Source organism: Oncorhynchus clarkii, chromosome 22 (assembly GCF_045791955.1).
Source record: "Oncorhynchus clarkii lewisi isolate Uvic-CL-2024 chromosome 22, UVic_Ocla_1.0, whole genome shotgun sequence".
NCBI lineage: Eukaryota > Metazoa > Chordata > Actinopteri > Salmoniformes > Salmonidae > Oncorhynchus > Oncorhynchus clarkii.
This window is the reverse complement of record NC_092168.1, coordinates 36415015-36437996: the sequence shown is the minus strand read 5'-3', so window position 1 is coordinate 36437996 and position 22982 is coordinate 36415015. Positions and strand designations below refer to the sequence as shown.

The 22982-nt window shown below is 41.2% G+C and overlaps 2 protein-coding genes across 3 annotated transcripts in view; both read left to right on the top strand.

The window, feature by feature from the left end:
- LOC139380833 (CLIP-associating protein 1-A-like) overlaps positions 1–6665 on the top strand; it is a 120826-nt gene extending 114161 nt beyond the window's left edge. The window contains exons 39-40 of the mRNA XM_071123924.1: positions 2435–2551; positions 3718–6665. Coding sequence (XP_070980025.1) covers positions 2435–2551; positions 3718–3804 — 204 coding nt within the window. The 3' untranslated portion in view covers positions 3805–6665. The remainder of the gene's footprint in view (positions 1–2434; positions 2552–3717) is intronic.
- A 3782-nt stretch (positions 6666–10447) lies between these two features.
- LOC139380831 (transcription factor CP2-like protein 1) lies at positions 10448–21262 on the top strand. 2 transcript variants are annotated; one of them, XM_071123921.1, is made up of 15 exons: positions 10448–10615; positions 11089–11237; positions 12325–12398; positions 14098–14203; positions 14439–14545; positions 14781–14933; positions 15085–15195; positions 15566–15663; positions 15961–16015; positions 16152–16245; positions 16606–16738; positions 16897–16979; positions 17164–17306; positions 20012–20063; positions 20184–21262. In XM_071123921.1, the coding sequence occupies exons 1-15, from the start codon at positions 10554–10556 to the stop codon at positions 20219–20221; spliced, it is 1458 nt and encodes a 485-aa protein (XP_070980022.1). In that variant the 5' UTR covers positions 10448–10553; the 3' UTR covers positions 20222–21262. The 2 variants fall into 2 exon arrangements, with proteins under 2 accessions (XP_070980022.1, XP_070980023.1); XM_071123922.1 differs by having other exon boundaries at positions 16648–16738; positions 20184–21257.
- Positions 21263–22982: the final 1720 nt, after the last annotated feature.

Here is a 22982-nt window from a genome sequence, read left to right as displayed (position 1 = left end):
CACACCACTGCGTAGGTTCAGTACACACCACTGCGTAGGTTCAGTACACACCACTGCGTAGGTTCAGTACACACCACTGCGTAGGTTCAGTACACACCACTGCATAGGTTCAGTACACACCACTGCATAGGTTCAGTACACACCACTGCATAGGTTCAGTACACACCACTGCGTAGGTTCAGTACACACCACTGCGTAGGTTCAGTACACACCACTGCGTAGGTTCAGTACACACCACTGCGTAGGTTCAGTACACACCACTGCGTAGGTTCAGTACACACCACTGCGTAGGTTCAGTACACACCACTGCATAGGTTCAGTACACACCACTGCATAGGTTCAGTACACACCACTGCGTAGGTTCAGTACACACCACTGCGTAGGTTCAGTACACACCACTGCGTAGGTTCAGTACACACCACTGCGTAGGTTCAGTACACACCACTGCGTAGGTTCAGTACACACCACTGCGTAGGTTCAGTACACACCACTGCGTAGGTTCAGTACACACCACTGCGTAGGTTCAGTACACACCACTGCATAGGTTCAGTACACACCACTGCATAGGTTCAGTACACACCACTGCGTAGGTTCAGTACACACCACTGCGTAGGTTCAGTACACACCACTGCGTAGGTTCAGTACACACCACTGCGTAGGTTCAGTACACACCACTGCGTAGGTTCAGTACACACCACTGCATAGGTTCAGTACACACCACTGCATAGGTTCAGTACACACCACTGCATAGGTTCAGTACACACCACTGCGTAGGTTCAGTACACACCACTGCGTAGGTTCAGTACACACCACTGCGTAGGTTCAGTACACACCACTGCGTAGGTTCAGTACACACCACTGCATAGGTTCAGTACACACCACTGCATAGGTTCAGTACACACCACTGCATAGGTTCAGTACACACCACTGCGTAGGTTCAGTACACACCACTGCGTAGGTTCAGTACACACCACTGCGTAGGTTCAGTACACACCACTGCGTAGGTTCAGTACACACCACTGCATAGGTTCAGTACACACCACTGCGTAGGTTCAGTACACACCACTGCGTAGGTTCAGTACACACCACTGCGTAGGTTCAGTACACACCACTGCGTAGGTTCAGTACACACCACTGCGTAGGTTCAGTACACACCACTGCGTAGGTTCAGTACACACCACTGCGTAGGTTCAGTACACACCACTGCGTAGGTTCAGTACACACCACTGCGTAGGTTCAGTACACACCACTGCGTAGGTTCAGTACACAACACTGCATTATGTATCAGAAAGTAGGCTGGCCCTCTTTGCTTTGCACTCTTTTTGTTTATAAAGCCCTCCTGCATTAACCTCCGCCGTACCTTACTTCAGACCCGGTCTCAGGAGTGGCTAGTTAGGTAAATCTGCTTTTAGTTTTTTTTGCACCTTACTTGTGGAATGCTCTATGAAGTTGGATGAGTTGGTGACTCTAGGACAATTCAAAAGGCTGATTCAGGACCTTATTACTGAAGAATGTGTTTGTTTTCTATGCTTGTGTTTTGCTTTTTCGTGTATTGCCGTTGTTTTTGTTTTATATATTGTTGATATGTGTATTGATGTGTATAGTGATGATATTGATGTGTATAGTGATGATATTGATGTGTATAGTGATGTGTATAGTTTATATTATTGATGTGTATATTGATGTGTATGTAGGTCTCATCTGTGAAAGAGACCTTGATCTCAGCATGACTACCTTTGTAAATAAAGGTTAAATAAAAAACATGTTAAATTGCATAAGTTGCTTTTGAAGAAAGTGTCTGCTTAGTGGCATGTATTATGTTATTATATAGAATGCGGGACTAGTGAAGGGGGCATTGCAGAGAGAAAATAGAAGCATCCCTTTTTGTATCAGCACCATATTGGTTCATGTTCTTACTTGGAAAGTGGGAACTGTTTGTTCCTGAAAATGTTTCTCTCTAGGTGTGGAGTTGTGAATGGAGTGGTGGACGGATAATGTCTCAATCATACTGCGACTGCACAGAAAACAAAATGTTTCTCTGTTTTCTTAATGTAAATAGTGGTTTTAGCTCTGTAGATGACTTGGTTTAGAACTCCTGTGATGCAGGATTAGGGTAATGGACATGGTCATGGAAAGAAAATCTACTAGAAACATCCTTGGTAGTTTCTAGGCCTACACCGTATTTGTTCATGTTCATATTTTGACAGTGAGAACTGTTTGCCTTATTTGTACCTGGAAATGTTTGCCTGTACTCTGCCCCTGGGCACACACCTCTGCCACTCCTCCCACGTTCCCAATGACCTGTTGTTCTATGTGTGCTCGTTCACGAGTGTGTTCGCTGCTAGCTGATTCAGTGTGTGTGTGTGTGCTTGTTTCTCTGTGTGTTTCTCCTGCTGGCAGCCAGTCCAGTGATAGTCTGTATGTCTGTTCCCAGGGCTATGACAACACAGAGAGTAGTGTTCGCAAGGCCAGCGTGTTCTGTCTGGTGGCCATCTACTCCGTGATTGGAGAAGAGCTCAAACCACACCTGCAGCTACTCACGGGCAGCAAGGTACGCTACCCACCACTGGCATGTGCTCGTCTGCATCTCAAAGTCCTCACACACACACACACACGTCCCCCAAACACAACCCCCTTATCGGTTTTCCAGGTTTTTATTTCGCCTCTGGTTTCGACTGGTTTGGTCTGTGGTGTGTGGTTTGGATGTACAGTAAGGGTAATTGGAGTGCATAAGGGGGCACTGAAGTCCATCAGGGTCATACTCATTAGGACACACTGTAGCAAAACATTGTGCAACTGAAAACGAAAATCTGTGTTTCTTATTGGACAAGTTCAGGTAGTACTTCCTCGTTTCGGACCGTTTTCCTCCGTTTTGTGCCTTATGAACACTATCCAATGTGAATCCCCTTTTCCCCCGCTCCTATTCCTGGTTTCTGACAGACAGGCCAGGCAGAAAGTGAGAGTAAGAGAGTGTGTGCTGGCTGGATTGAGCCTGTTGCACAATGACCTTGGCTGGGTTGAGAATGCAGCAGGGTCACGGAGCATTGGCTCGTAGGTTCATCGCTACAGCGACCGTTTAATTAGTTAGCGTTTACACCTTATTAGAGACTCTGGACCCTCACGACATTCCAAGCAGTGCCATGCCCAAAGCCTAATCCTAGAGCCGCCGTAGTAAGTAGACTATAACACACATTTCCCTTAGCAAGCTCTACTCTAATCAGGCATGTCATTCCACTGGATGACGTAGCTAGCTCCGATTTTAAAACATTCTCGCTAACATTAACTTTCAAAATGATTATCCATTCATTAGTAGATGTCAACCTTGAAACAATGTTGTCCTCATTTCTGTGAGGAAATAGGCAATTGGCACAATGAACTAAATGTTACTAAGGTCACTCTGCCTGTCGCGCTACGCCAGCCGTTCTCCCGTCACCTCAGTACCGCCACAGCTTTCTGTCATCTGATTGGTCTAGACCAGGGTTGGGGTAAATTCCATTTTGAGCCCTGTGTCGCTGAGTTCTCAATACTGTAAGTCGCCCTGGTAAGAGCGTCTGCTAGAGTACTAAAATGTATTGTAGATGTTAATTCAGGAAGCAAACCCAACATCCTGATATTGACATTTCAGTTGACTTACTTTTACCAACCCTGGTCGGGACAACGGTGCCATTGTAACTTTTCTGTCATGATCACAACAATGCAAAACTGTTCTTCTTGCAGATGAAGCTGCTGAACTTGTACATCAAGAGGGCTCAGACAACCAACAGCAACAGCAGCAGTTCCTCGGATGTCTCTTCACACAGCTAGCTGTAGGAGCAGAGGGAGGGAAACACAGATCCGTCTGCCTGTACTGTGCATATGAATTAGAGGGAAAAGGTTGCTTCCCAAATTGGCATCCTTTTCCCTATATAGTGCACTACTGTTGTGCTCTGGCCAGAAGTAGTGCACTATATAGGGAATAGGGTGCCATTTGGGACAGATTCATAGTCGTGCCTCTTCCAGACCTCTCCATTCCTGATCTTTTCTTCTCTCCTTCACCCCACTGGACTCCTCTGGGTGACCCTATGACCTGCTCATCGCTCCAACCACCGCTTCACTTACTTTGCTCTTTTTCCCCCCCCCATGGAACTTGTACCTTCATTTGTCTCGTCTCGTCCCGTCGTTGTCGTCACACTCCCCCCCCAGCTGTTTTGACGCATCACTAGCAATGTGTTGTAAGGTAAAGATCAGATATTCATTATGTTGAGCATTCAGAGTGTAGGGGTGGAAACATAACCAAGGGTTATGATATGGTCCAATAAGAATGGTACGTATGGTCCAATACTAAATAATACCCTGATATTGATTCAGCAAAAACAAAACATCCCTTCAAATGCAATTGGATGAGTAAACACAGCCTGAAACGTCACAGTAGAATAGGCCCTTCACGTTTAACCAGGAAGTCCCATTGAGGTCGGAAGACCTGTCAAGGGGGACCACATGACAGTCGGTTTGTGATAAAGAATCATATGGCTGGCCCAGTGAGGATACAAAGCCCTTATAAACAGTTTAGGAACAAGGAAAACCAAATATGTCAGCGAATGAAGTAGAATTAGTAGATTGTTTTTCTTTATTAACTGAGGTATGACGTTATACAATCCTATAAAAAGTGAAAGAAGGAAACATTTTAATAAAAAAATGTTACGTATGTCAATCATTATAAAGACTAACTTAAGCCCAGGTAAACTAACACTATTTTTTATTGTTAGTATCCATTAGTTTGGGAGAAATTATAATTAAACATTATCAGAGGCCAACTTCCAACTAATAGCTTGGCTATATCATGAGAAAAAAATAGAAGTATTGTATTACATAAATGACCTTCATTTGACCTTCATTTTTTCAAACAAAAATTGGCAATCTAAAATTGAAGCTGTTCAAAATAAGGAGAGCGGTAAAGATGCAACAGTGTCTGAAGTTAGACAATCTGTCTTTCCAACTCACATTCAATTATTGTTGTGGTTAACTCCATTTCGATTGTCAAATAAAAACAAATATTAAGGGACGAAAATACACCATTACATTTCTTTACATTCCCTGAATCAATCAAGTGAAATTGAATGGATCACTTCCAACTCATAGAATTAGAATGAGTGTTCACAACCTACTCAATGTCCATGTTGCTAATGATGTCACACTGAATGAGTGGGCCATTATAAGTCATGACAACATACAAACTTGTCAGTGAAAATACTAAACAAATCCAAAGTGGCACGTTTATTTATTCCCAGCTATGTTGCCAGATTATGGCATTGATGCTGCTGTTTATAACGTATACCTGTCTGATGAGTAACAACCCTACACTTGTTGATAATGCAAATATTACAGGCTCAGTTTTGGAAGGAGATCAGTGGATTCATTGAGACAGACTCCTAGTCCTGGATTAAAAACTATTCTCAATGGAGAATATCTATTAAAAGTATGTTTTAGTCCTAGTCTTAATATGCGTCCAGGTAACCGTCCCAACTAGGTTTATGTTAATTTTCCACAGTAATGTTTGGATCACTTCTACTGTTGAAAAATAGGATAGATGTACATACAGAAGCTCTCAGCTCTTAAAAATGTGAATCCATTACTCCAGGAACTACAATAAACTGGCTTGCAAACCGATACAATAATATTCACCACGATGATGCAAATGTTAGTTGTTTATAATAATACAGTATTACACCCATCTTCTCATCACCTTCCTTTCACGCAATTACAGCTTTTGCAATAAAGAAAATACCATGATGAGCAAATTTAAGTATTTTGTACATAACTCTTGATCAATCACCACTTCGCAACTTTCGTGTAATGAAATAAAAAGGTTGGCTCTCTCACTTTTTTTGCACGCTAGCGAATTAGCTTGCATGTTTTTGGGCAGCACATCCACTTGGTGCTGCCTTTAATCGATGGGTCCTGTTTTCGCTGTTGAAGTGCACTTGTAACCGCATCAGTTTGGTCAGCCTTTACAACAACAGGTAGCCAGCCACCTGGCAGGAATACACTCACAGAGCTCTGTGAGTTGTCCAGAACTACGAAGACTCTGTCTGCCCTAGACAACCGTGTACACTGTACAGGACCTAACCGTCTCAAGATGCCAAGCAGACATATACAGTACTGGGTCTCCTTTAGTACAGTACTACATATTTGGGCATGTGGCTTTATAAAGGTACACTGTGTGTGCGTGCCTTGTTACCATAGTAAAGTGTGTGGCATCTATTTCCATCTGTTGAACAGTTAAAAAAAATGACACTAATTGTTTGCTTTGTTTGTTTTTAAATGGGGCCATCATCCTTTTGTAAGTATGTTCATTTTATTTGATTGTGTGTTAGGGAGAAGCCAATTGTTTTGTTAAAGACAGAAAGTACTGTATTGGCTGATCTGGCTGAAGATCTGGATCATTATCTGCTGGTGATGATGGTCCCTAAGAGAAGCTAATCCTAGCAATCTGTTCCCTTTGCATGTTATTGTTTCTATTGTTTTGTCATTTAAGATTCATATCTGTATTTATGATAGTTTTATTTTAGTTGTAGTTTTTCATGACAACTTGTACAGAAGGGTTTCGTTAACATCCACCTGTGATAAATGATTTGCCTCAATGTACATTTGTTTGCTTTAGAAATAAACAAACATTCAAGTTGATTCACTTTGTTTATATAAGTTTGTATTTGTATATTTAGGTGATTGAATTTAGCATTTGTATGCAGTTCGATTGCTCAGTCTCTCATTCATTTTTAAACAAATTTGAGTGCTGAGGTGTGCATTAGTTCTTCTGTCTAAACATTAACCCAACTGAGACTTTGATATGCTCTTTTGATACAAAAAGAGTTCCCTTGGCTGCCAAGGGAGCTGAAGCATAGGCTGCTACAGTAGGTTGAGCCAGGGACAAATAGCCCATTGAATAACCGTTTTAATATATATAATACCAGTCAAAAGTTTGGACACACCTACTCATTCAACTCATTTTCTACATTATAGAATAATAGCGAAGACATTAAAACTATGAAATAACACAAATGGAATCATGTAGTAACCAAAAAAGTTGTTGAACAAAAATATATTTTATATTCGAGATGACAGCTTTGCACACTCTTGGCATTCTCTCAACTAGCTTCATGAGGTAGTCACAGGGAATGCATTTCAATTAACAGGTGTGCCTTGTTAAGAGTGAATTCTTTTTTTTATTTTTTTAAAATTCTTTCCTTATTGCGTTTGAGCCAGTCAATTGTGTTGTGACAAGGTAGGGGTGGTATACAGAAGATAGCAAGAAAAGGCCAAATAAGCAAAGAGAAACGACAGTCCATTACTTTAAGACCTGAAGGTCAGTCAATACGGAAAATGTCAAGAACCTTCTTCAAGTGCAGTCGCAAAAAACATCATGCACTATGATGAAACTGGCTCTCATGAGGACCACCACAGGAAAGGAAGACCCAGAGTTACCTCTGCTGCAAAGGATAAATTCATTAGAGTTAACTGGCTCTCATGAGGACCACCACAGGAAAGGAAGACCCAGAGTTACCTCTGCTGCAAAGGATAAATTCATTAGAGTTAACTGGCTCTCATGAGGACCACCACAGGAAAGGAAGACCCAGAGTTACCTCTGCTGCAAAGGATACATTCATTAGAGTTAACTGGCTCTCATGAGGACCACCACAGGAAAGGAAGACCCAGAGTTACCTCTGCTGCAAAGGATAAATTCATTAGAGTTAACTGGCTCTCATGAGGACCACCACAGGAAAGGAAGACCCAGAGTTACCTCTGCTGCAAAGGATAAATTCATTAGAGTTAACTGGCTCTCATGAGGACCACCACAGGAAAGGAAGACCCAGAGTTACCTCTGCTGCAAAGGATAAATTCATTAGAGTTACCTGGCTCTCATGAGGACCACCACAGGAAAGGAAGAACCAGAGTTACCTCTGCTGCAAAGGATAAATTCATTAGAGTTAACTGGCTCTCATGAGGACCACCACAGGAAAGGAAGACCCAGAGTTACCTCTCCTGCAGAGGATAAATTCATTAGAGTTAACTGGCTCTCATAAGGACCACCACAGGAAAGGAAGACCCAGAGTTACCTCTGCTGCAAAGGATAAATTCATTCGAGTTAACTGGCTCTCATGAGGACCACCACAGGAAAGGAAGACCCAGAGTTAACTGAACTTCAGATTGCAGCCCAAATAAATGCTTCAAAAAGTTCAAGTAACAGACATCTCAACATCAACTGTTCAGAGGAGACTGAGGGAATAAGGCCTTCATGGTCCAATTGCTGTAAAGAAACCATTAGTAAAGGACACCAATAAGAGGAAGAGACTAGGAAGAGACTAGCTTGGGCCAAGAAACACGAGCAATGGCTATTGGACCGTGGAAATCTGTCCTTTGGTCTGATGAGTCCAAAATTGAGAATTGTGGTTCCAACCCCCGTGTATTTGTGAGATGCAGATTAGGTAAACGGATCTCTGCATGTGTGATTCCCACATGAAGCATGGAGGAGGAGGTGTGATGGTGTGGGGGTGCTTTGCTGGTGACACGGTCTGTGATTTTTTTCAAATTCAAGGCACACTTAACCAGCATGGCTACCACAGCATTCTGCAGTGATACGCCATCCCATCTGGTTTGCGCTAAGTGGGATTATCATTTGTTTTTCAACAGGACATTGACCCAAAACACACCTCCAGGCTGTGTAAGGGCTATTTGACCAAGGAGAGTGATGGAGTGCTGCATCAGATGACCTGGCCTCCACAATCACCCGACCTCAACCCAAATGAGATGGTTTGGGATGAGTTGGACCGGAGAGTGAAGGAAAAGCAGCCAACAAGTGCTCAGCATACAGTTGAAGTCGGAAGTTTACATACATCTTAGCCAAATACATTTAAACTCAATATTTCGCAATTCCCTGTCTTAGGTCAGTCACCACTTTATTTTAAGAATGTGAAATGTCAGAATAATAGTAGAGAGAATGATTTATTTCAGCTTTTATTTCTTTCATCACATTCCCAGTGGGTCAGAAATGTACATGGACTCAATTAGTATTTGGTAGCATTGCCTTTAAATTGTTTCACTTGGGTCAAACGTTTCGCACAAGCTTCCCACAATAAGTTGGGTGAATTTTGGCCCATTCCTCCTGACAGAGCTGGTGTAACTGAGTCAGGTTTGTAGGCCTCCTTGCTTGCACACACTTTTTCAGTTCTGCCCACACATTTTCTATAGGATTGAGGTCAGGGCCTTGTGATGGCCACTCCAATACCTTGACTTTGTTGTCCTTAAGCCATTTTACCAGAACTTTGGAAGTGTGCTTGGGGTCATTGTCCATTTGGAAGACCCATTTGCGACCAAGCTTTAACTTCTGGACTGATGTCTTGAGATGTTGCTTCAATATATCCACCAAATTTTCCTTCCTCATTAATGAATTATTCTGAGGTCTTGGCTGATTTCTTTTGATTTTCCCATGATGTCAAGCAAAGAGGCACTGAGTTTGAAGGTAGGCCTTGAAATACATCCACAGGTACACCTCCAATTGACTCAAATGATGTCAATTAGCCTAACAGAAACTTCTAAAGCCATGACACAATTTTCTGGAATTTTTCAAGCTGTTTAAAGGCACAGTCAACTTAGTGTATGTAAACTTCTGACACACTGGAATTGTGATACAGTGAATTATAAGTGAAATCTGTCTGTAAACAATTGTTTTGTCTTGCACAAAGTAGATGTCCTAACCGACTTGCCAAAACTATATTTTGTTTTAATGACTCCGACCTAAGTGTATGTAAACTTCTGACTTCAACTGTATGTGGGAACTCCTTCAAGACTGTTGGAAAAGCATTCCTTATGAAGCTGGTTGAGAGAATGCCAAGAGTGTGCAAAGGGTAGCTACTTTGAAGAATATAAAATATATTTTGATTTGGTTACATGATTCCATATGTGTTATTTTATAGTTTTGATGTCTTCACTATTATTCTACAATGTAGAAAATAGTAAAAATAAAGAAAAACCCTTGAATGAGTAGGTGTGTCCAAAACTTTTGATTGGTACTGTATGTATTTATTTTTTTACAAAAGAAAGCAAAAACACTAGAGAAAAAAAAGATATGTTAAAGCTAATCTAGTCAAGTAGCCATTAAAAAATACAAATCGGACTGTGCACTTATTAAAATTGTAGGCTACCTGTCCTGCACTACTATGGGGCAGGGGAAGTGTTTCAGTGAATGTATCCCAAATGGCACCCTATTTCCTACATAGTGCACTACTTTTGACCACAGCCCTATGGACCTATGGTCAAAAGTAGTGCACTATATTGGGAATAGGGTGCCATTTGGGAGGCAATCAGTGAGTCACAGTCCGCTTCTCAAAGGTCATGTAAGGTATTCTAATGAGTTGAAAGTGATGTCATACCCGGTATATAAGTCTGTAACAGGGTGCTGGCCGGCAAACTTATTTGAGAGCGCTATCAGACCTACCTGTGGAAGCAACACACCAGGGTGCCATTCCCAACTCCCATTCTCTGTTTCTGGGGATACTTTAGACGCTGCACTGGAAAACATGTTGTTTTGGCACAATCAGCCAGAGCCCTTCCACCAGCATTCAACTGCAAGTTATATTCGGTAAGTGGACATCTCCAATATGGAAACTTTAGTATGTTTTTAGAGAACTTTAATAATCAGAAAAGTTTAATTCAGTGGAGAAAAAATGTATGAAGCCTTTAAGAAAAAAATGTAACATTTAAATGGGATTGAAAGCAGCAAAATGTTTCATACATTTTAATTAGCCCACAACTTCACAAATATTGCACTTGAGTGTTGTAGTAGCTTAGGCCAAGATCTTGCAAAATTGCTACTCTACATTTAAATCTGAGGTGCATTGGAATAAAGTACAAAATATATGGCTTCATAATGTTGCGCAATGTGATTATGCATCATACAAGTTTATTAAAACATTTGACGTACCTACACCATAGTCAAGAGGTACTGATAAGATTAAATCTGCTGACCATTGAGAAGCCTCTTACTTATTTACGCTTCGATAATTAATGATCAACCGCACATTTTTCCCCTCCTCTCTCGCTGCTCTCGCTCAGAGATGCTTTGGCGCCTTTCCTGAAACACGAGGAGGAACGGCACGCAACAGAAAATGGCGCCAAATGGTCTCCTTTCCAATATGTTCTCTGTGCAGCCACCTCGCCCGCTGTAAAACAGCAAGAAGAAACTCTGACTTATCTAAACCAAGGTAGCTAGCTATTCTTTCTTTATTAATACAGTTATAGGTTGTTGGATGGAATTGAACTCATGGCACGTAATTGAGTGTAGGCCCACTCAGAAGAACATTCTCCCTCTTATCAGCACTGATACAATATGGAAAAAACATCCCTCCAGTAAACAGAACAACTGCATCACACACATGCTGCACGCTCATCTTTAGGCAAAGGAAGTTCATGTAATGGTCATATTCACTCTTTTTTCTTTACATTTACTACCCACACAAGATGAATGACACTTACATTTTAGTAAATCTTGTTCAGCTTATTTACATAGAGACACACAATTCCCCTTTAAATAATCCCACATCAGGAATCTTATTTACACAGAGACACACAATTCCCCTTTAAATAGTACCACATCAGGAATCTTATTTACACAGAGACACACAATTCCCCTTTAAATAGTCCCACATCAGGAATCTTGGATCTCTAGATATTCCACTTTAGTTTATGAAAGCTCCCCCAAGGTATATAGTTGGTTTTCATATTCATCTTATCTTGAACTGCATTTTCCCTCGTTGTTCTCATCTTCTTGTTCTCTCTTGTGGTCTAATTTACGATCATCCATTGGATTTTTGTATTATGAATATATTGCATATAAGACGGCCATTTACCGAAAGTTACTAGGTAGGTTGCACATTTCGGTGAATGAAATTGGAAACTATTGGTAAACCAGCCCAAAATTATACAACCCCCACATTAAAAAAAATAAAAAATAAAAAGTTAGTCTACTATGTAGGTCTACCTGCCTTTAAAATATGTTTATATGATATGACTATTGCACAGAACTACTTGCTTGATATGATGGAAATGGTAATAGTAAATTGCAAAGTAAAGATTTTTACTTGACAATTGGTGGGCTCAACCATAATCTGGTTGAAAACTTTTAGGGGGCACTGCAAAGGGTCTATGGGGGTAAACCCTGACTGTAAAATGATTTTTAAAGAAAAGGTGCTTATTGAATGCATTTCTATTCTTATGCTGCCCCTTTTTCTGACTAATTGATTTCACATTTTTCAATTTTAATCAGGTTTGTCTTAATGTTTTAAAATGTAGGTCAGTCCTACGAAATCCGTATGCTTAACAGAAAACTAGTGGAGTATACAGATATAAGCAGCAAATATGTTAAGGTAGGTTAAAGGTATTGTGTATGTATTTGTAACTTTCATGTGACCTCTGACCTTTTCTTCTTTATCTGTTTGTATGTATCCTCCATTTCCCGAAACTGTCAACACACAGGTGACTCCTCAACCCTCTTCTTTCCACTTCGGGGGTTGGGCGGGTGCCATCTTTGAAGACTTGGTACTATCACCCATCTTCTCCCCTTCTGAACTTATACACCACCACACACTCAGCTCAGTTCAGCTTACCCTTCAACACATCAGCTTTATCGCACAACACATCACATACCTTCAAGTTGTCTTATTTGCTCTTTTTGCATAAGTTCATCTTACGTGCAATTCTGCTTTCGTCTATAGACTTTACTACTGGGAGTTATTCATAACGCTTTGACATCTTTTAACTTTGTTGAAATGTATTTCTTGTTTTTCTTTTTCAAATACGAAATGGGCATCAAGAACGTTGATCAATATAGCAAGGGAATTGTTACAATCCTATGTTTGTTGTAAAGGAAACCGTGTTTAACTTTATTTAATTATTTAAAAAAGAACAAGTGGTATATTGAAGATGCCACTGGTTTATGAATAACACCCATTAGTACAACTCAAGTTGTCACTATGTGCACATTTTGTTGCAGGTTGTTATAATATGTTGGATCTATGTTTGTTTTTAAAGTGATTTGAATTATGGGAGTCGACTTTGATATACCTTAGTGTCTTTCACCAGTGAAATTCAATCAAATGACTTGGTTTAAAATGAAGGCAGATATCGGTATGCATTTTCCATGAAGGGAAAAATGAAGTCATCTTAATTGAATTTAGCCATGTCCCAATACACATATCCATCCACTTGAAAGTTCTGTGTCGTCAGGCTGTCAGGAATGGACGGTCATATTTCGGTCGTGTTCAATGAAGCAGTCTAACGACACTAGAATGGAACAGGTGGCACTTGTACAAACAGATGACGTGTTGTGTCTGTCTATGTCCTTGTGCTCTGCGCAGTCACGCATGAGCCTCTCAGTGTAATAGGCTGAAATGAATGGAAACGTTGTTTTTACAGGTTGTTAATTTTACGATTTGATTTATGTTCTTAGTAGGTTTTAAATGTGCAATTACCTTAATACTAATGCAACAGTGAGGAGGAACATTAATTTATGTCCCTTCGTTTGCGTGGAAACAATAATTAAGTACGCACAGGCAGTTAGTCTGACGTTACCCATCCCGACCAGGGCTTTAATAATGAAAATCTTTATGTATGTGCTGTTGTTCTCAAACGGTGACACTTCAAACAACTTCTACTGATTCCTCACTAAATGTCTTAATAGCACAGGAAGAACTCATGGATATTTTATCTCATAGCTTCTGTCAACAAATAGTTTTGTTATCATGGCAGATTATTGCACAACCATCAGACATAATTGAATCCTATATGGCTTTAACCCCAGCATTATCTACCTTTCTATGCTTTTAGTCAATGGGAATCTGTGGCTGTTATTTGAAGTGTTATTCATATGAGCCGAAGCCAAGGGTGATGCAATCCATATGGATATCCACTCATTAATGCTGTCTGAATAAATGATCTGTAAATGGTTCTTCTGGGAGATTGTGCGTAGCTTTTCGCACTTTGCCGAACGACACGATCGGCCATGTGCGAGGCTGCCTTGCCTAGTCACTGTGCTTCGTACTAATGCTTTGTCCTGCTTGTCCACAGAGCATTGTGCGTGTGGTGTTTCATGACCGGCGCCTGCAGTACACAGAACATCAGCAGCTGGAGGGGTGGAGATGGAACAGGCCTGGGGACAGAATCCTGGATGTAGGTAAGGCTGGTTGCCTGCAGACCAGAGAACTTCTTAAGTAAAGCCCAACCACAGTATGTTTGATGACTGACCTATGATATGATCTACATTGCCTTTGGTCTAATACTGACGTGTAATTACTATGCAATTATTAGTTATTTACCGTTTTGACTAATCCTTTCTAAGTATCTACCTGGTAAAAAGGCATAAGAATTTATTCTGACCTGCAGTGACTTACTGACTTGATTGTGTCCAGATACCCCCCTCTCTGTGGGTGTCGTCGAGCCTCGTGCTCACCCACTGCAGCTCAACACTATAGAGTTCCTCTGGGATCCCGTCAAGAACGCATCCGTCTTCATCCAGGTAACACGGTCAAATATCTATTTCTTTTCCCTGCTTTCTAGCTTACTTTGGTCCTGGAATTGGGGTGAAAGTAAAATCATTAGACATATAAAAGGTTTTAGGAAGTGAGTTTATACAGTGACTTCCCACATCCCAGAGGGACTATTTTCCAATTCCACCCATCTCTTGCATTTGAAACTCTAATTACCATATAGAATGGCTCATGGATTGTGTATGTATGTTTGTTTGTGTTCAGGTCAACTGCATTAGCACTGAGTTCACCCCTAGGAAGCATGGTGGGGAGAAGGGAGTTCCCTTCCGTATCCAGATAGACACCTTCACTCAGAACGAACATGGAGAGTACCTGGAACATATGCACTCCTCCAGCTGTCAGGTCAAGGTCTTCAAGGTAAAGGGGCTCTTAGGTGGGTGGGTGGGTGGGTGGGTCGGTGGGTGTGGGTGTGTGTGTGTTGGTGTGTGTATGTGAATTTCTGGTTGTGAGAGCTATTAGTCCATTTCATTTCTTTGTGTACTTAATTTTTTCTTATATTTTCTTTAAGCCAAAAGGAGCTGATCGTAAACTGAAGACTGATAGGGAAAAGATTGATAAAAAGTCCCATCAAGACAGGGAGAAATACCAATCCTCTCATGAAACCACTATGCTTACCGAGGTGAGGGACCCTAACACTGTGGCTTGTCACTTGACAAGCTATTCTGTCATAATATGTTAATATGTTGCTTAAGTCCACTCATGTTGATTGACTCCGTAGTCACTCTAACCAGCCCTTGATGCAGTTGTCTGTTAATGATTGTGACAGTTAGGGCAACAGTCCGTCAGTGCCTTTTATTTTGACGTCAAACCAACATGCTGGAAAAAACAGTGATTGTTTTCTACTAACCTGGTTTTAGGTTTCTAGGATTTCCCACTTATGTCTGTATCAGTCTACAATCACAATGTCCTAGTAAAACAGTAACCAGACGTACCTTTCTCTTTGCCGTGGACATCTTATTGAAGTTCATTTCCTCTCTCTTTTGTTTCAGTGTTCCCCCTGGCCTGATGCCCCAAATCTCGGTAGCACTAACAACACTCCTTCCCCAGTCTACCACAGCTCCCCCAACTCGTGTAGCTTTACTGATGGGTAAGACACCTCTCTTATCTGGATGAATTGAACTGTTTCATTGCCTTAAATCGTTGATCATGAGGTAAATATAGGATTTATCTGTCTTTGTGCATCTATGGCAGTTCAGTTGCACACCCACGCATTTTCTGAAGAACCGTTATGTAGGACAAGAGGTTAGCCAAATTGGATCCTCCATTATCTACAGTGCAATCCCATTGGATCTGCCTATTTGCACTAGTCTTATCAGGACAAGTCATTACTTAATGACCCAACTCTTGTCATCTTCCCCATTTGTGTGACACTTTACTTTTATAGCAACAGCTCTCCAATCCAGCAGGGGGAGCTGATTCTGTCCGGCTGCTCTTCTGATGTAAGTAACGGGAGAAGTAGTATTAATGCCATTGCTCTCATCTCTTATTTTTTTAGGCAATTGTTTGGAGACAGTGGGCAGTCAGTGGGTGCTATAGCTACTCATTTCAAGGGCTCTTCTTCTTTTTGACATGTAGCACCTTGTGCCATCGTCCTCACCGCAGGACACGCAGCTGTGGCTTCAGCTTCACAGGTTCTCGCCTTACTGTAGGCTCTTCTCCAGGTTCTCAGGTAGTGTGTGTGTGGTTCAATTAACGCAAGACTCAACCTTAAGACCTAGTTGTATGTTCCTGAACACTGTTGCCAGAGCATCTATTTCCTTGACAATGTCATGCCCGTTTCTAAGACTATAAACCTTTCTTTGTAGCTTTTTGTTTTGATGCATGTAATTGATATCTGAAGGACATTTCCAGTGAAAATTAAATATAGATTATTTTTAAAGTGAAATAATTTAACACATGAATGACGCTCAGATGACTGTCAGACACCACAAATCTATAATTGCTTCTAACTTTGTAGAAAGGCCTTAGCAGAGAATAATCCGGGACTTTTCTCTCTCTTTATGTCCTTGTTCCTCCAAAACGTCATCAGACCAGTTTGTAAGTGACTGTGGATCTTCTGTGAATGTTGTAGGTGCTGACCTGTTGAAGATGAGCAGAGAGGACCTGATCCAAATCTGTGGTCCGTCAGAGGGCATCCGGCTGTTCAACACCATCAAAGGAAGGTGAGACTAAACTGCAGTGGCAGGAAGACTAATCCAAAATACATTTTTTGGCAACACTTCACATGTTTAATTAGTACTTTACTCAAGTGTGTAACTTTTTATCCCACATTTACCATGGTCAATTCTGGATGGGTGTTATTCGTCTTTACTCTGTACAGGTGTATACAGCCCCGCCTCACCATCTATGTGTGTCAACAACAAGCCAGGAATCAACCACAGACAAAGCCTGGGGGGGGAGAGGGTAGGTTACTTTACATCTCCAATTATTGTGGGTACTAGTTATCTGACACCAAAGGACCCTTTCCCGGACAAAGATAAGTTCTGGACTAAGAACCTCAAGTGACTTTCCAGTATTTCCCATATCATGTTTTAGCTGATGATGATCTCTAACCCTCAGCTAATCGCCTTTCCTCCTATGTCTATAGTGTACCATGCTCTATATCTGGAGGACCTGACACTGGGGGACCTCTCAGAGAAGATAGCTCTCCTTTACAGTGTAACTCCCCAGCAGATCAGCCACATCTACAGACAAGGACCCACAGGGATACACATACTGGTCTCTGATGAGGTGAGAGAAGGCAGGGGTCAGAGTTCAGATGAAGGATATAGTGTATCTACAGATTACTATTTGATTTTCAAGCATTTGGTTAGTAGTTATATTGTATGAATGCATATTTAATCATTAGTAACTGCAGATTAATTACTTGGCTTTACAAAGTAACCCTCTGACCTTCTCCTCCAATGCATTTTCAGAGGGAGACGAAGTTTTGAAAATAGACATTTGTTGAGTAGTTCTAGGGGTTGCGGTCATGGGTAGTGTTTCTATCAGTGAGTAGTGGTAGGGGTTGAGGTCATGGGTAGTGTTTCTATCAGTGAGTAGTGATAGTGGTAGGGTTTGGGGTCATGGGTAGTGTTTCTATCAGTGAGTAGTGATAGTGGTAGGGGTTGGGGTCGTGGGTAGTGTTTCTATCAGTGAGTAGTGATAGTGCTAGTGGTAGGGGTTGGGGTCGTGGGTAGTGTTTCTATCGGTGAGTAGTGCTAGTGCTAGTGGTAGGGGTTGGGGTCGTGGGTAGTGTTTCTATCGGTGAGTAGTGATAGTGCTAGTGGTAGGGGTTGGGGTCGTGGGTAGTGTTTCTATCAGTGAGTAGTGGTAGGGGTTGAGGTCATGGGTAGTGTTTCTATCAGTGAGTAGTGCTAGTGGTAGGGGTTGGGGTCATGGGTAGTGTTTCTATCAGTGAGTAGTGGTAGGGGTTGAGGTCATGGGTAGTGTTTCTATCGGTGAGTAGTGATAGTGCTAGTGGTAGGGGTTGGGGTCGTGGGTAGTGTTTCTATCAGTGAGTAGTGGTATGGGTTGAGGTCATGGGTAGTGTTTCTATCAGTGAGTAGTGCTAGTGGTAGGGGTTGGGGTCATGGGTAGTGTTTCTATCAGTGAGTAGTGATAGTGCTAGTGGTTGGGGTCATGGGTAGTGTTTATCAGTGAGTAGTGCTAGTGGTAGGGTTTGGGGGCATGGGTAGTGTTTCTATCAGTGAGTAGTGATAGTGGTAGGGGTTGGGGTCGTGGGTAGTGTTTCTATCAGTGAGTAGTGATAGTGCTAGTGGTAGGGGTTGGGGTCGTGGGTAGTGTTTCTATCGGTGAGTAGTGCTAGTGCTAGTGGTAGGGGTTGGGGTCGTGGGTAGTGTTTCTATCGGTGAGTAGTGATAGTGCTAGTGGTAGGGGTTGGGGTCGTGGGTAGTGTTTCTATCAGTGAGTAGTGGTAGGGGTTGAGGTCATGGGTAGTGTTTCTATCAGTGAGTAGTGCTAGTGGTAGGGGTTGGGGTCATGGGTAGTGTTTCTATCAGTGAGTAGTGGTAGGGCTTGAGGTCATGGGTAGTGTTTCTATCGGTGAGTAGTGATAGTGCTAGTGGTATGGGTTGGGGTCGTGGGTAGTGTTTCTATCAGTGAGTAGTGCTAGTGGTAGGGGTTGGGGTCATGGGTAGTGTTTCTATCAGTGAGTAGTGATAGTGGTTGGGGTCATGGGTAGTGTTTATCAGTGAGTAGTGCTAGTGTTAGGGGTTGGGGTCATGGGTAGTGTTTCTATCAGTGAGTAGTGATAGTGGTAGGGTTTGGGGTCATGGGTAGTGTTTCTATCAGTGAGTAGGGGTAGGGGTTGGGGTCATGGGTAGTGTTTATATCACTGAGTAGTGATAGTGGTAGGGTTTGGGGTCATGGGTAGTGTTTCTATCAGTGAGTAGTGATAGTGCTAGTGGTAGGGGTTGGGGTCGTGGGTAGTGTTTCTATCAGTGAGTAGTGATAGTGCTAGTGGTAGGGGTTGGGGTCGTGGGTAGTGTTTCTATCGGTGAGTAGTAATAGTGCTAGTGGTAGGGGTTGGGGTCGTGGGTAGTGTTTCTATCAGTGAGTAGTGATAGTGCTAGTGGTAGGGGTTGGGGTCGTGGGTAGTGTTTCTATCAGTGAGTAGTGATAGTGGTAGGGGTTGGGGTCGTGGGTAGTGTTTCTATCAGTGAGTAGTGATAGTGCTAGTGGTAGCGGTTGGGGTCGTGGGTAGTGTTTCTATCAGTGAGTAGTGATAGTGGTAGGGGTTGGGGTTGGGGTCGTGGGTAGTGTTTCTATCAGTGAGTAGTGATAGTGCTAGTGGTACGGGTTGGGGTCGTGGGTAGTGTTTCTATCAGTGAGTAGTGATAGTGCTAGTGGTAGGGGTTGGGGTCGTGGGTAGTGTTTCTATCAGTGAGTAGTGATAGTGCTAGTGGTAGGGGTTGGGGTCGTGGGTAGTGTTTCTATCAGTGAGTAGTGCTAGTGCTAGTGGTAGGGGTTGGGGTCGTGGGTAGTGTTTCTATCGGTGAGTAGTGATAGTGCTAGTGGTAGGGGTTGGGGTCGTGGGTAGTGTTTCTATCAGTGAGTAGTGATAGTGCTAGTGGTAGGGGTTGTGGAGTTGTTAGGTTATCTGTATTTCCTCCAGAGGCCCTGTGTTGGTTGTTTGTGCCCTGGGCTGGCATGGGTCAGTCAGCTTGGGTCACTAATATCACTAATGGCCCTGTGTAAATGGCAACGGCATAGAAAATCAATCATTAATGACTGGTAGGAAACAGGGGAATGTAGACCTATGGATGCAGAGGAACTACAACAGAATCAACTGGCTCAGGCTGTTATGGCCAGCTCTGTTTCCATGCACTTGATTATGATGTCTGGTTACTGATTGACTACCAGCATCAAACAAATAAATAGAAAGATGTCATTTAAATGTCAAATGAATATCTTCTTAATTTCTTCTTTCTCAGATGGTGCAGAACTTCACAGAGGAAACCAGCTTTGTTGTCAACACTCTGAAAGGTCATATTTCCCTCACTAACCTCTTAAATGCACAGAACCTCATGTAAATATGCAATTTGTATACTTATTTAATGTTTTAACAGAGCTAATAGTTGTCCTATGTTAATCTTCTAATTGCAGATGAAAATAATGATGGCTACCATGTTGTGTTGAAGTGACTGGAGGACAGGTCTGGAGTGGATAGTTTAGATCCCTGTTCAAGTGTCTGGAACGTATAGGGCTTGTTGTGGAGTATTGAAACTTTGTAACATTAAATAGTGCAATTGTATATATTGTTCATAGCTTATTCTATATATCATGTTCCTGTCCAGGCATTGCAATAACTCTGAAAATGTCCTTGAGACAGCTTTTTAGTTTACTTTTTTAAATGTATTTTTTTTTATTAAGTTATTGGTTAATTTTGATGAGATGTGTAATTCGTTTATAAAGCATGGTTCATTACTCCTGCAAAATGGCCATGTTTAAAAAAAAAAAAAAAGTAAATATCATAAAAATCTATTTAAAATCACTCTTTAAGTTGTTGAAATGTATCATAAAGTGTTGTTCAAAGAAATCCATATACTACATTATTGGCATTCCTTTGTTACGATCTATAGTTGTTGATTTGTTTGATGTTACATATTAGAAGGCAAACATTACTTTCTGCGGTATCATTACATGTTGTTTTATAAAGAGTGAGGACCAACTGTTTTCTAGGGGTCACATTCAAGTATTCATTCTGAAACTTACTTTGATTTCATCTTCAAATGATAGCTTTCCTATCCACATGGTTTATGTTTATTCAATAGTGTTTAGCAATACTACAGTGTTTCAAAAGTGATGTAAAGTATTAACTCTGTTTGCTTCGGGCCACAATTGCTTTACCTATTTTAAACGTTTGAATTAAAAGAATCTAGACAAATATTTCAACCCCCAGTACAGACTTACAGATAAGGCAAATGAACAAATCATACAGCTGTAATAGCTAAGGATTCTATCCTGCTTCTGTTATTTATCTCCCATTTAATGTAACATTTTATGTACAGCATATCAGTTGTTCCACATACCTGTCCTGAAATTGAAATAGCTTGATATTGTCCAATATGTTAAGTGAAGTATTACTGCTAATGCTTGAATTTTAATGAAAAAAACTTGACTGCCATGACTGTGATGATGTGATTTCACTCAACATAAAGAATTTTGTACTGCTCTGTACTATTCTTCTGAGTTCAATTTATCATTCACTGTATTTAATGAAGAATGTTAATTTCCCCAACAAGAAAAAACAAAAATGTCACTCAAACTGAAAGAAGAACTAACGAAGAATCACTGACAACAACCAAACTAAACAGGTGTTTTCGGAGGGGTTCTGAAAGACACTCATGGGGTTGTCCACTAAAAGTTGACTAGTAACAACAACTGGGTCCTAAAAGACACCCACCATGAGTGCAAAAATTTGCCCAAGAGGCTAACAAAAGAAAATCCCACACCAAAGATAAAGATAGGAATCAAACTAAAAAGTGGAGCTAAACGAAAACAGGGAAAATCAGATAAAGAATAGCACCTAGGCCAGCGCAGGTGAAACACCTTCCCACTAACGAGATGGCAACCAGCACAGGTGTAACACATACTGACTAATGAGGTGACACCAATTGGTGCGCCCTATGTGCAAATGTCCTATACGTGCTAAAGTCGCACCTCAAAACAAATGGAAAAAACAAAACCTGTAACACGGAATTATAACATAATGCAGCTCTAACTACAATACAGATCAGGTTGAGGCCCAGGGGACACTTGTTTAACACAGGAGTTGTGAAACAGTAGGTGGATGGTCTAGGGCACTTGTTAGTTAACTCATTGCTCACCCCTGACATGACCTCCAAGTGAGGTCAGTCTGGTCACAAGGGGTACATGGAGAGATAGTACCAGAACCAGCAGGAGCAGTCTTCCATAGGAATTAATGGAATTCTACAGTACTTCAATTAAATGTTTCAAGGACAAAATTATATATATTTAAGCATTCTGTTGTTGTAGTGTGGACAGTAACATTAACAATCTCCAAAAATTATACTTGATTTTTTTTTATTTTTTTAAAGTATGCATTAAGGTGTCTGTAATATAATAAGATTGGCAAAAATGAATGTAGACAGTGGTAAATGCATTTATATAGCTTCCAAAATATTTTTTACATTGGTGGTGGAGTACCAAGATGGAGACGCGGTGGCTTCAACACAACTAGACTGAACATAAAATATGTAGCCTGTGTTTAACGTTATCATGTAAAACTGCAAACTTACCATTCATGATTGAAGCTTTCCTGACAGCAACATTAAATAGTTAGCTGGTCTCACGTGGTTAGCTGAAACTATGGTTTCAAATATATAATTTCCACAAAGTTTGCTGCTTCAGTGTCTTTAGATATTTTTGTCAGATGTTACTATGGAATACTGAAGTATAATTACAAGCATTTCTTAATTGTCAAAGGATTTTATTGACAATTACATGAAGTTGATGCAAAGAGTCAATATTTGCAGTGTTGACCCTTCTTTTTCAAGTTAGTTGTGCAAGACATTTTATACATAAACCTTAAGTAATATATTGTTTTTAAATGTTTGCATGCTTTTCTCCTCCGAAAAGCAAAAGCTGATTCAAAGGGGGTGTGGCAGATTTCTAAACTCGTATGTGAAAGACTCAGTTAGGATACACATGACTATCTTCAATGATCCTCACCTACTAACGAATTGACATCTCCTCAACTAATGGACAGACCTTTTCCCAAATTAGAAAATGCTTATGTCGAAAGGGGGAGAGACCTAAAGGATGCAGAAGACACTGTTGGCAACATGACAAGCATCTGACTTCACTGAATTAGTGCAAAAGAAATTGGGAATCGTTGTGAATAAATGTCAACGATTTTCAGGCAGTTGAACTAGGGATTTT

Bases quoted from the DNA above. Each gene is read 5' to 3' on its own strand.
- LOC139380831 (XM_071123921.1), top strand. From the start codon at position 10,554: ATGTTGTTTTGGCACAATCAGCCAGAGCCCTTCCACCAGCATTCAACT. The intron at 14,204-14,438 runs GTAAGGCTGGTT...GATTGTGTCCAG, and splicing joins GGACAGAATCCTGGATGTAG to ATACCCCCCTCTCTGTGGGT. The intron at 16,980-17,163 runs GTAGGTTACTTT...CTATGTCTATAG, and splicing joins AAAGCCTGGGGGGGGAGAGG to TGTACCATGCTCTATATCTG.